We start from the raw sequence: 13,013 nt of genomic DNA on the forward strand, positions 1-13,013 counted from the left end.
CGCCCGGGTCCTGGCTGAGCTCAGGAATTACCGTGCGGGGTTTCCTGGCGAGGAGATACCCACCGCCCCCAATTCCCGGTACTGGGTGTGAAGGAGCTCTCTGGGGCTCTTCCCTGGATCTCTCCCAAGACGTGGGGGCACAGTTATGGATGGTGTCTGAGCCCTCTGCCTGTCCTGCCCTCTCTCCTGGGAAGGCCCCCCCCCCCCCGTACAACGGTCCTACAGCATTTCCCAGGAACCTCGTTTCCCATCCCCTCCGAGGAATGGGCCAGATCCTCCCTACAAAGGGCTTTGGACCAGTATTGTGGAGGAGCAACGGTTCGGTAGGTCCTGGCTCGGCACCTGGTCGGAGGCCCGAGGCTGCGTTGCTCCAAGAGGATGCCACCAGGCCTGTGGCCAGCTCCTGCCACGGCTATGTGACTGGACTGTCACATGCCCTGGGACCCAGGCGCTGGCACCGCACGTGGCTCGCTCCTGCCCCTGTCCCCTCCAGGTCCCTCTGTGCTCCCTTTGGGCTGTGTTTTGCACCGATCCAAAGAAGGGGCTGGAAAAGCTGGGCTTGTTTTTTCGCTCCTCCACAGTTACCTGTATGACCCTGGGCGCTTTTCCCCTTGGCCATCAAAGCTTTTCGGTGCCTAAACTGTCAGATGCCCCGTGCCTCAGCTTCCCCTGTGGAAAACGGCATGGCTGAGACCTCCCTGTGGCCAGCTGAGCTGCTCAGCCCATGAGCTGGTGAGGACAGCGGGGCAATCCCGGGGGCTGCAGGATATGGCAGCCGTGCCAATCACTGCTAACAACAGCGAGTTTGGTACGCCGAGGCTGTGGGTCCCAGCCAAGCATGGCAATATGTTGTCAGCTTCTCCAGCACACCCCTGGATGAGCATCCTCCAAAGTGGGTGCCCTTCCACGCCAAACTGCCGTTCACGCAGCCCTGCGCCCTGGCGGGTCGAGAGCCCAGCCTGGACGTCCCCCCAGCTCAGGGCTGCGTCTAGTGGGTTCACGGTGAGTCAGGGACGCTCCTGCACCCCCACACCTCTGGGCTGGGGAATACTGCTAGCTCAGGGCTGCTCAGCCAGGCTCTCGGGGGACACTGGAGCCCTCCTGTGACGGATCCCAAGGCCAATGCGTCACCCCAAGGACAGATAAACTACAGAAAAGGGTGCAGGGCTGGGTCTGCTGCGGGGAGGAATGTGTCTCAGCCCACGCAAAGGGAAAATGAAGATCAGAACTTCTCCGACAGCATGCAATAGTGTCCTCTACAGCCTACCCCAGCCTACAGGTTTACCTCCAGCAGCGTGGATGCAAGGAGGCCACGGTTTCAAGGTCAGGCTCTGATTCACTTTCCAGATATGACCGGGATGCTGCCAGAGAGAAACAAGAGCTCTGTGTCCTCTTTTTTCTCCCTTGAGACCCCTTTAGAGTAGGACCTACAGGTGTCCAACACATCTGCTGAGCTTGCAGACACCCTGCCCTGCAGAGAGCTTTTTCATTTCTCTGTAGTTGTTTAACAGCTTGAAGGCTGATGAGTTTCCATCCTCAGCGAGTTTTTAAAATGGGCTGCTCCTTCTCAGTGCATACTTCCCCAGGCTTGCAGAGATGCTGTTCAAGGCCAGGAGGTGCTGGCCAGGACCCTTCTGCCAAAACTGCTTGAGAAAGAAGGTGTGTGGCTGCCTGGATATTGCCCTGCTGGAATGAGGGACCCATGAGCATCACCACCTTTGGAAGAGGATGTAGAGCCAAGCCATGACGGCCTAATCGGCTGGTTCATTTTAAAGCCAACAATAAAAGCAATTGGCTGTGGTGTGATAAAAGCTCCCCTGGCTTATCACCATGCCAATTCCGGTAAAGAAATCACAGTGCTTGCAATCAACCTGGGGATTAGAGACTGGCGGGTTTAATTGAGGAAGATCGTTGGGAAAAGGCAAAGATAGGGGAGCAAGAGTCTCTTATCTAGTGCAAGCAATGTGGGTTTTCATGAGAAAAATCAATGGATTTGTTTATCTGGAGGCTGTAGGGAAGAGGAGGAGGCAAAGAGCTAAGATCCCAGGAAGAGGGCACCTCAGAAGGAACCAGAGATCCTTGCTCCTTCCTCTCAGAGGAGCCCTTGGCGCTGGGATCCCCTGACATTGCCGTGCTCCAGAGTGATCACAGAGCAAAGAGCAGTGGAGAGCTGGAGTGCGTAGGCACAGAGCATGGGACACCCTTGTTTGATGCCTGGCCCGTGCTGCTCTCCTTCAGCCCAGGGCTGCTGTGTCTGTGCCCTGCACTGTCCTCTGTACCCTGCCAGCCTGGCTGCATGCCTGGAGTCACCCGGTCTGCAAGTGGCAGCGCCCAAGTGTGTGGCACGGAGAGCTCCCACGTGCTGGGGAGCCTGCCAAGATACATGGCTAAGAAAATGGCTGGCAAAGGAGCCAGCTCAGCTTTGGTTTTCCAACCATGTTGTCTAGGAACAGGCAGGACTTGTTCCTGGGATTCTGGGCTGAGCTCTGCTCTTGCAGCCACTGCGCTCCCATGCCCAAGTGGTGGATGCAAACAGGAGAGGAGCAGAAGGCAGCGCGGGAAGACAGATGGCCTCTGTCAGCCCCAGGGTGGCTGGGTTTGAAGGGTTCCAGCAAGAAAAAATGGGACCTTACCTATAGTCACTAGGCTTTTGAAGGGACCAAGGTACCCAAGAAGATGTGTGCGTGCGGGGCCAGACCTCCACAGCGGCTCTGCTCCAGGCACGAGCGCAGACAGAGGCCACAGCAGACGGGCTGCCGTTCCCTGCAGGGGCCGGGGCTCAGCGCAGCTCCCTGTGCACCTCAGAGGCAGGAGGAGAAGGCTCCAGCTCCCTACCACTTCATGGAATGGCTCCGACTGCCATCAAAGGGAGGGAGAGATGCAAAATGAAGACTGGGATTTTAAAAAGTGGGGTGTTTCCCCTCTGATGCCAGGAAGAGAAGGACTGCTTGAGGAAAGGCACCTGTTTGGGGAGGCTCAGTAAGTCTGCCCATTTCTCTCCCTCTCTTCCCCTTCCCCATCTTGACACTGGGGTGACTTTTCACCCCAGGTCTCTGGTCTCCAGGTCCCCAGGCTCTGTCCCACACAGATTGGCAGCAGTGACCCCCAGGAGACCACCAGCCCTTGGTAAGAGCACCTCAGGGAGGCCTTCTGCCGATGAGGGGCTGTTTCACCTCAACAATGTTAATATTAATCTTCTTATCTGCCCCGGTGCTATAAAACACTCATCTCCACAGGAAAAAATTTCCCACTGCTCGTTCTTTATATCTGCACTTGCTTATTGCAGACCTTATCAACAAACCCAGCCAGAATTCAGGGCAGCAAAGTCACGCAATGGCTCCAGCAAATGGGGCCTCTGGTCCTACCCCAGGATCGGCATCGTGTATTCACACATGGCTTTGGGGAGGGCTGCAGCTGGAGGGGAAGCAGCTTGCTGCAGGGCTGCCGGGCCAAGTCCGTGAGAGCCTCTCCACTGCCCGGGGATGGTGTGACATGCTGCTGCTGGTTCCCTGACAGTCCTGGCTCTCTTCTGAGTCAGTGGTTAAGTGCTGAGACCCAGACCCATCTCCAGGATGATCCCACTCACTCCATGCTATAGCTGAATGCTGGCTTTGGGATGGCCCCTGTGGTGAGGGGCTTCATGACTCTAGGTCCCCGCGTAGGTAGAGGCGATGTTTTTCAGCTAATGGACCTCACGCATTGCGCTAAACTGTCCTTCCACATTTCCTCCAAGGCCCCTGAAGGGCAGCTGGAATATGCTGAAGCTCAGACCTGTCTCTCAAACCGTGGTTTGGTCCTCCCTGTCCTCACCCTTGTTTTTCCTCCAGTATCAGGATTGTGACATTGAACGATGAAGACAAAGCCCATGTGGCACTAGATGAGACTGCTCAGACTGGTTAAATGAATTCAGGTGGGCCTGAGACTGTATCGTTTCAATGTTTCATAACAAAATGGTGATCCCGGAGCCAAGGGACACTGCCTCTTTCAGCAAATTTAAAGTGGCTACATCAATATCTTTATTAAACCTAACCAGAGTTTCTCTTCCACAGAGCAGCTCCACCCATCAGTGGAGAGCAGAGCAGAGACTGACCTGTCCACGCCTGAACTCCAAAGACATTTTTACTGCCTCATCATCCTCTATACCCATTAGTGAAGACCAGGCAGCACCTGGACACAGAGAGACAAAGAGTTACTCCTTTTCTTTTAGGCTTGTTTAACGGGTCTGAACACCTCCCTTCTCTTGCTGGAATCTCCCTGAGTTCTTGGGCAATCGGCTTCCCCATTTCCTTCCCCAATATGCTGTTTCATTTCTCTTTCTTCTTGGAAGTTTTTGTGCAATGCATGATGGGTGATTGATATTCGGACCTGCAAGAAGCTCTTATTGGTCAGGGTCTGTGGTTATGGTTGAGCAGATGCAGCCCATGGGATCAGATTCAAGAGCAGTGCGTGTTGCACTGAATAGTTATGCTTGTTCTTGTATTGTTGCTTGCCAGTTATTGGGTTGGCTAAGATGTCTTTGCGTGCAAGTAAACAACTAGTAGTACTGGGACAAGCAGATGAGGCATCTGGCTCTCCTGGCATGGGCTGACTGAGAGCCAATGTAAACTCATGAGTTCAAGTTGGAGAAGGTCTTGTTTTCCTTCTCTGTCCCATTGCGAAAACGCTGTTGCCCCATCCAGGAATACTAGCAGCCTGACTTTCTTAACAGCCAGGGACTGCCTGTTCGGCTTGATGGGCCATCCGACCCCAGCAGACTTACAAAACTCACATCAGGTGCATAGCGGAACTGATGGCTATCACAGTCATGGTAAGACACAAACCTTTTGCATCCCTCCCTGCCCTAGTATAGAAACATCTGGTTACCACAGAGGTGGACAGAGTGGAAGGGGTAAAGGTGTTCACCGCCAGGGCTGGCAGTGACTATGATGACCAAAGCTTAAGGTGGCTGAAATCCTCCAGAATATTGGTTCCTCCAGAGAAGCTTTCCTCCAGCCCAGTTTATCGTCCCCTTCTTCTTTCCCCTCTGTTAGGGTGGAGTCATCTTCCACCCCATCCTAAGACCTGTTTTTTCTTTCCAAGTGAGATCAGTAGCCCAGGCCGTAGTTTGGCTCTTACACTTAGGAACATGCAAGACCCATCAGACCTCATGGGCTTTGCCCTTGAGGTAGCTTTCAGAAGCTTTACCAATAGCCGCAAGAATTTGCTGTGCCCATTTACCCTAAAAAACCACACTTGCCTGGGTGAGGAGAAGGGAAGCGAAGGCTGGTTATTCCTTTCTAAAAAGCAGGATCTGTTAGCAGTACATGCCAAGCAAGCCTGTTACTCTGATAACACAAGTGGCTGTACTATTTTTCATGGCACAGGAGACACTAGACAGCTTGATGTGATATTGCTGCCTTTTACAACCCTTTCAACTCATCAGTGTCCCAAAGTTGTGCAAGTTTAATTTAAAGTCTCAGAGCGAACAGGCCTTAAGGACCCCACTCTTTTTTTTTTTTTTTTTTTTTGAAGAAAGCAATTTGATCAGCAGGAGAACAAGCTCTCTGCAAGGTTTTTTGTTAGATTCTCAACCAGGCACTGAAGTATGCTTTGAATTCCACTGTGGATGAAGACAAAACTCTCCTGAATGGGATTTTAGAGTGACATGAAAAGTCAGTCGGGCAATTATAAACCCCATACAGAACAAGGGAACAAACTATTCTTAAAGGACATGGAGAAGTATTAGCATTTTTCCAAGATTTTTCCCCTGCATTAATATGTCCTGGCTACCTCAGTTAGCTCTGTGGCATTCCCATGCCAGGTTATGCTATAATCAAACACAGATGATGGATTCTACCCTCTTATTGGTTTTTAATCCCATGTGATTCTGACCCTCCTGGAGTAGGGATTCATCTCTGCTACGAGAGGATCTGAGTCTGTCATCTGTTCCCAGGTAGTAACTTCCAGATTTGTTTTAGTAAGATTATTTGAAGTCACTGGACCTTTACGGGATAAGAAGCCTTCTCCAGGTGAAAAATAACCTGTCGCTATATCTCTTCTGCTGGGAGTGAGATGTGTAACTTCTTCAAACACCTGGGAAAATCCTCTCAAATGCCTTAGAGGAGAATGAACAGGAGAAGACACATCTACAGCAAAGATAAATTTCAGCCAGTGAAGATCTGTCCCCTGAGTAGTCCAGAAACAGTGATACTGGCTCTACCTAGGTAATGTCACCCACATCTCCGCCCAAGGCTTGGGCATCAGTTCAGCCAAGTTCTTAAACATGGATGGGGACCATGGGAATATCTCAAGGGTCATTTGTCCTTCAGCTATTAAAGAGTGATATGAAAGAAATACAGGCCAATGGTATTCAAACAGAAATTCAGCAGTCAGCGTGTTTTTGAGTACATTCCCTTTCCCCATAGCAAGAGATGGTCCACACACCCCATAAATGTGCTTTGTGATGCTAAGACTGCGTGTGATGGAATATTCACTACCAGAAATGCTTCACATTGAAAAATCCAAGAAATGCTAGGAAGTGAGCAAGATAAAAGACGGGATCTTTAATGGGTTCAGTTTATTAGATGACCCCCATAGGGTTGTACCAGATCCAGTTTTACTGCAAGTGCACCCAGGCCTTTGCCCCAGCTGGCACTTGCCAGGGCAGTAGATAAGCCCACAGCTCATTTCAAGCTCTTCATGGGGAAACGCAGCTTTATCTGGAAGTGCTCACATCTTTTGTGCTTCATCGATAAACCATAGAGAGGTGTCATGTCCACCTTCTTGCCACCTCGAACACTGAATTCCAGCCGCTGGAGCAGGGTGGACAAGAAAAGGAAGACCTGCCATCTGGCAATGTGCTCCCCAATGCACCTCCTTTTCCCCAGGCCAAAAACCAGTATCTTCTCCCCCTCCACTTTGTTAACTTCAGTCCCTTCAGCGTTGAGGAAGCGCTCTGGGTTGAAAACCAGTGGATCCTTCCAAAGTTTCCTGGAATGGAAAATGTCAGATCCTGAGATGGTGTGTCTCCTGTCCCTGGGAGTAGGGGGGCACTGGAAGGTGGCAGCTTAGGGAAGTCAGGAGGAGTTGTCAGTTATAATATCCCTGAAGACAGTAGTGCCTTACATGCTCTCTTTTCTCTGAATCTTAAAGTAGGTTCACCCCACTTCTGCACATAAAGGTCACTATGTGAGCACCACTTTTCATCTCTTAATACTTAGACCATATCTCACTTCTCCTTACAGCCCCCTTTGACCCAACTGTCTTCTCCAGCTCCCTAAAGTTGGGAATTCACCGTCCCATTGTGTATTTCCTTTTCAGACTTGTGCTGACTCCTGAATATCCCTTGCTTTCCCTATCTGAAAAGAGAAACTGGAGAGCTCCAAATGGGCCAGTATTTTGTGTACCTTTCTCAGGGTTTAGGTGACCAGGAAGAGGCCTGTACATTGCTGCAGGAGGCTTTCTGCCTCTGGAGCTACTTACTCGTCATGATTCACTTGCCACTGATTGATAAACACACAGCGATCCTTTGGTACATAGTAGCCATTCAGCACTGTGTCCCTGGTTGTGCTGAAGAGAGAGAAGATGACTGTGAGAATTTAGAAACCAAAGAGGCTCTTCTGCATCTTCAGGGGACTATTGGTGTGTTCCTTGATGCTGCTGAAGTAGGGATGTGGCCCACAGAGATGACTTTACGAGAGGCAGTTGCATTTTCCATGAACTGGATTGTGCAACCCTTACCTAAGCTGGTTGGAGTATCTTCAACAAAGTCAACAAAGGGTAAGGATTACTCTGTGGGAGTTACCAGGTGGGCCTGCATAAGAGTTGTGAGCTTCCCCAGCCCGTGATGTAGCCATTACTCTATAAATTGATAGTAATCTCACTGCCTCTCACCGTACAGCTGCCTGGATGGTTGTAACATGATGCCTGAGATCATTACATCAGTAAATCCAGACTGTTCCTTCATCTCCTTTGCAACTTCAGCACTTGCCTGTGTGGGATAGTGAAGGGCAGGAAGGATGAGTGCCTGAACACCTCCAGGATAAAGGCTTCTGTGTACGGCAGCGTGCCCCGGTCGGACAGCCTCGGTGTCCTCTCCTGGCCGATGGTCTGATCTGCGGGTGGTCGAGAGGAAGAAGCTGGTTGGAATCAGCCTTTGGCAGAGACATTTCAGCTCTGGAGGAAATAGACTCATGAGCTCACCTAGTTCTTCCTGGATCCTCTTCTGGATGTCAGGGTACGTCACAAGATACATGAGACTCCAGGAAAGGGCAGTTGTAATAGTGTCAAAGCCTGGTCAGAGAGAAAAAAGCATGTAGACCAGGCCTGTATAACATGCAGGGCACATGCTGTGGCTTGCTGGCTAACCAGCATGTGCAGCAGTCTTGGATGACCAAGAAAGCAGAGGATATCCTGGTCACACAGTAAGGTTTGGGTTTTTTATCCTGTTACAGAAAGCTTTGCTAAGAAATACCCATGGACTCCATTCTGCACTCAGTCATCCTGATTCATTCCTGCAGTATGTCATGTTTGTCTTGCATAAATCCTTTGGAATCAGGGGAGTTTCCTCAGAGTAACCCGAAGAGGAATCAGGCCCAGCGATGCACCTCTATCTCATGGCTCTAAGGAGTTTCATTTACCCTGATTACTTTTTTGCTGTAATTTCCTGCTCTAACAGTAGCCAGGCATTGGTTTCATTGAAATATGTGAAATCACCTTGATCTAGTTCTGATAAGAACTGGAGGGTCTAAAAGACAGAGAAGAAGGTGCTAGGACCCACCCAAGATCATTGTATAAAACGTTAACAGACATCTCTCTTAGGAAAAGCCATTGTGGTTTGTGCAGTTTTACTGAATCATGAACTGTGCCCTTCATTTTTCCCTGAAGCCTCTCTCCAGAGCTAATTTCCCCTGCAGGTCTCTAGGGTTGTCTCTGGAAGAACCATCAAAGACCAGAGAATAGGAGAATCAGTGTTCAGACCCAAATCGGCTGTCTGGTGTTGGACAAAAGGAATCACAGAGCTGTAACATGAGGAGCCTGAGAAAATCTGCAGTAGCTGAGGGACCAGTGGGGAAAGTTACCAGCTCCAAATAGGTCATTCACAAGGTTGACAATTTTTTCCTTAGGGATCTGTGTGACAGTATTTGCTTCCAGTTTTTTCTCCAGGCACAGCTCAATCAGGGAGTCAGTGATGTCTCGGATGTTGTTCTGAAAGGAAAAGAAGACAAGTCATGTCAGCCCAGGAAGCAGAGGACTTGGGTGTTAACGAACAACAACCCGCTGCTGGAAATTCTCTGCTGTGGGAGCCACAGCAGCACATGAGCTCTAGAGGATATAATCTTTTCCCCTCCTTGGTCCATACTGTTTTTTCAAGCTATGAAAATGAGGAGATGGAAAGCTGTGGCTTGAAATTGCAAAATATCGCAATAGCTTTCTTGGTAAACAGAAGAGAGACAACTCTCTGCCAGCCTAAGGAGAGGAGCTGCTTATTAGGGGAATGTGACCACAGTGGGTCTTATGATGATCCCTTTGAAAGGCCCGCCAGTTCAGTCTCCAGAGGTGACAAATGTTCTTTTTGCTATTGTGGGGAACAGCAGTATCAGTTTTGGTAAACTGACACCATGCTTTTTCAGATCCATGCTGAAATGAGTGAGCTAGTAACTTCTCAATCTTTCTTGATTTGTATCTTCTCCAAATTCTCCCAAAGGCAGAGTGCACCATGGAGCAAAGAATATCGGCCTCCTGGCACCAGCTTGCTTAGTAATCTTTCAAAAGGATCCTTCAATGGTCCATGGGCCACAGGCTGTAAACCTAACCTAGCTAATGTGCTTGAGGAGCGCTGGTGGACACAGTTGGTGCTGATCAATACCTAGCATAGACCTGATCAGGGAGTCCCAAGACAGGAGAAGGGCAGTGCCTTTTAGCAGAGCTCCACAGCCTGATCTTGGTGCTCCAGGGCACACGTGGCAGGTGATTCTGTTGACAGGTCAGAAGTCCAACCAGCAAACTGCCCCTATCGCACAGGGCCATGGAGGAGGACTGCAGTGCTGGATTGCACATGCATGAGATTACAGGTGGGTGAGATTACAACTGGACAGGGAAGCCTGAAGAATTCTTACTAAGTGCAGCAATATCTGCAAGAATTTAGATGTCCATTGATTTAACATGGCTCCAATTGACTGCAAGTGGAAAAACAACTCATTAATGCAGAATGGCAGAGAGTGGGAACTCAGCCCTGGTGCAGTGAGGGTCTTGCAAGCTCTTACCTTATCAAAGGTCTCGTAGTGCTCTTTGACAATATTCTGCTGGAAACGAATGAATCGTTTGTTGAAATCTTTAAATAAATTCATGGAGCGGCTGGGAAGATACTGGAGCACAGGGATGAAGTCAACAGGATTGCCATTAGCAGCCACATCCCCAAACTGTTCGCCTACATTCACTATGCTGAGCAGCTCTTGGTCGTTGTGGTCATAACGTCTGCCAAAGCACATGGCACAGATGACGTTGGCCACAGAGACCACCAGGTACCGGTAAGGGTCAAAGCTCTTCTCCTCTTCCATCACCTGCAGGAACTTGGTGACCAGATAGTCAGCCTCCTTGGAGACGTGCTCCTCCAGGAGGCAGGTGGAAGAGGAGGTTGGGCTGGGGACAATGGAGAAGGTCTTCAGGGCGTTCTGGGCCAGCTTTCTGCGGGCTTTCCACACCTCCCCCGAGTCAGGGCTGAAGGCCAGGCTCTGGCCATCTGTGACATGGCGGAAGCTGTGGAGATCAGGGCGCCCCATGAAGTCTTCTCCTTGCTTCACCAGGGCTTGCTTGATGGTGTCAAGCCCGCTCAGCACCAGCACAGGCCGGGTGCCAATCCTGATCTCCATCACATCGCCATACTTCTGGCTCAGCTTGGTCAGGACCAAGTGTGGGTCCTTCCTCAGCTCCAGCACATTGCCGAGGATGGGGTAGCCTCTTGGTCCTGGGGGTCTCTTCAGCCCCTTGGGGACGTGCTGCCTGAAGGACTGGATGAGCAGGCAGACCAGGCAGAAGACGGCAGCTACAATGAGGATCTCGGTGGCCGAGAGAATGCCTTGGCTTCCCACCAGCGACATTGCAACCTTTTTTGCCGCTGGTGTTTAGAAATCCTGAAGAAGTTAACCAGAAGGGTGGCATAAAGCCAGGGTTAGTGAGAGGTAAAGTCCCGCAAAAGTCTCTAGTTCCTGATGCTGAGAATAGGCAACAAGTGCCATTAAACAGTTAAGGGTGATTAAGCAAACCAGTCTTAATTAAAATCTCTATGTAATGTAGCTAAAGCTCATGTTCTCTCAAGTTCTTTTGGTAAGATGAAAGGATGTATATACATACAAATCACTGTCCTTTCCTTACCCCTATCAAATGCTCCTTTTTAAAGTGACTTGGAGGTGTAACTGCCTTCAGCTCTTTCAGAAGTCTCAGCTCTAGGTCTCTGGTGTGGACCTGTCCCGGGTGGTGTTGGACACACTCACCCTTCTGCTCTGCATTTTTCAGAAAGGCACGTGATGGCCAAACCTGGGCAATGGCTTCTGTTTTTAGTCTCTGCCACTCTGGCTGTCCTGGTTCAAACCAGAACTTAGGACTTGATGGGGAGATCTGATCGCTGAGCCCTTGCTCTGCCCCTGCCCTGCTTTCCCTGCCTCAGTTTCCCTCCAGTGCTTGTACAGCACTCTGGGACTTTCAAGGGGCAAAAGCTGAGGTGACTAAAGACTCCAAACACATCTATCACTTATGGGGGACCTCAGCCCCTCTGAAGCCTGTGATTTACCCTTCCCCTGCAGCCTGCTAAGGACAAGGAAGAATGAACCCTGCCATAAATTGCTGGAAGATAGGGGATCTGTTATGCTGTTTAGTTTAGCAAATCTTTTTTCAGGGATTTTCTTAGGCTTAGCAAACTCTGTATTACTCTCAGAGCCTCACCTCCTGGTGGACCCCAGGTTCCCAACACCTACTGGAACAGCCACAGTTCCTCCCCAGAAGAGACATTTGCAGCAAGGAACAGAAAACTGCAGCCCAAAAAGCACAGGGAGGGAAAGATGGGAGAAACAGCAACTCCTCAAAGAAGCTGGCCCCATGTCCAGCAAAGACGTATCTTTGGGAGGGGTTAAACAGCCAAACAGCCAAACTGGAGGCACCCCGGGTCTCTCTGTGGGGAGCAGCTAGCTCCTACCTGCAGGTCCTTTTGGTGGAGAGGGCTGGTTTTACTGCCTGTGGCTCAGAGCAGAGAGAGAGCGTGTTTGGCAGCTCCCTGCCTACCTGCCCTGCAGAGTGGACTGGCTCCTCTTCTCCTGCCGCCTGGATCTTCCTGTCCTGCAGGCTGGAAGACCATGGCTTTATATACACGACCCTTATAACCTGTCTGGGTGCTTATTCCTACGAGGTCATAGGAGGAAATATGTTAGGAAACAACGGAAGAATAGCTATCCATTAACAAACGAGGCTGAGCCTGGCTGGAGCCAGCCCAAGAAAGCAGGGCAGATATTTCCCCAGCTCCAACAGCTCTGAGAGATAGATGAACAGCGGTTTTCCTGACCACCTAGGGCATGTCCCCCCACAGAGCCTACGATGGGGAGGCAGAAGCGGGTAGTCGTGGCATTGCCCTGGGGAGGAATGGGGATGCTCTCACCTTGCTGCCCTGTGAGATGTGGCTGCTAGCCCTTCTGTGGGCATTTCCCTAAAGACCTTTCCTGGGGTGAAGACCCTTTCCTGGAGTGAAACAGCCCACAGACAGGGCTGTTACCTCCAACCCCGCTCTGGAGGCGCTTGGAGGTGCAGACAAAGCTGTTCGAATGGAAACTGAGGGCAAAGAGGAAGCAGAGGAACTGGGGGAGTCTGCAGATGGGGAGGGGGTGCAATGCAGCACCTCCCACCCCAGCCCTTCTCCCTGACATCCCTTCTTCCCCCCCCAGGGCACCTGCCAGCAGGTTCAGGTTAACGATTGCCCAGGCTTGCGTGAGAAGCTGCCTGCTGAATTTCACCACTCGCCAGCCCCTGTGGCCAAATCAAGAGGATCT

The 13,013-nt window shown here is 50.7% G+C and overlaps 1 protein-coding gene across 1 annotated transcript; it reads right to left on the reverse strand.

The window, feature by feature from the left end:
- Positions 1 to 6,662: 6,662 nt before the first annotated feature.
- On the reverse strand, positions 6,663 to 12,287 carry LOC106497764 (cytochrome P450 1A5-like). The gene is made up of 7 exons (XM_067305356.1): positions 12,256 to 12,287; positions 10,245 to 11,111; positions 9,060 to 9,186; positions 8,182 to 8,271; positions 7,970 to 8,093; positions 7,462 to 7,548; positions 6,663 to 6,969 (listed from the first exon to the last, which is right to left on the reverse strand). The coding sequence occupies exons 2-7, from the start codon at positions 11,076 to 11,078 to the stop codon at positions 6,663 to 6,665; spliced, it is 1,569 nt and encodes a 522-aa protein (XP_067161457.1). The 5' UTR covers positions 11,079 to 11,111; positions 12,256 to 12,287.
- Positions 12,288 to 13,013: the final 726 nt, after the last annotated feature.

This window comes from Apteryx mantelli, chromosome 15 (assembly GCF_036417845.1).
Source record: "Apteryx mantelli isolate bAptMan1 chromosome 15, bAptMan1.hap1, whole genome shotgun sequence".
Taxonomy (NCBI): Eukaryota; Metazoa; Chordata; class Aves; order Apterygiformes; family Apterygidae; genus Apteryx; species Apteryx mantelli.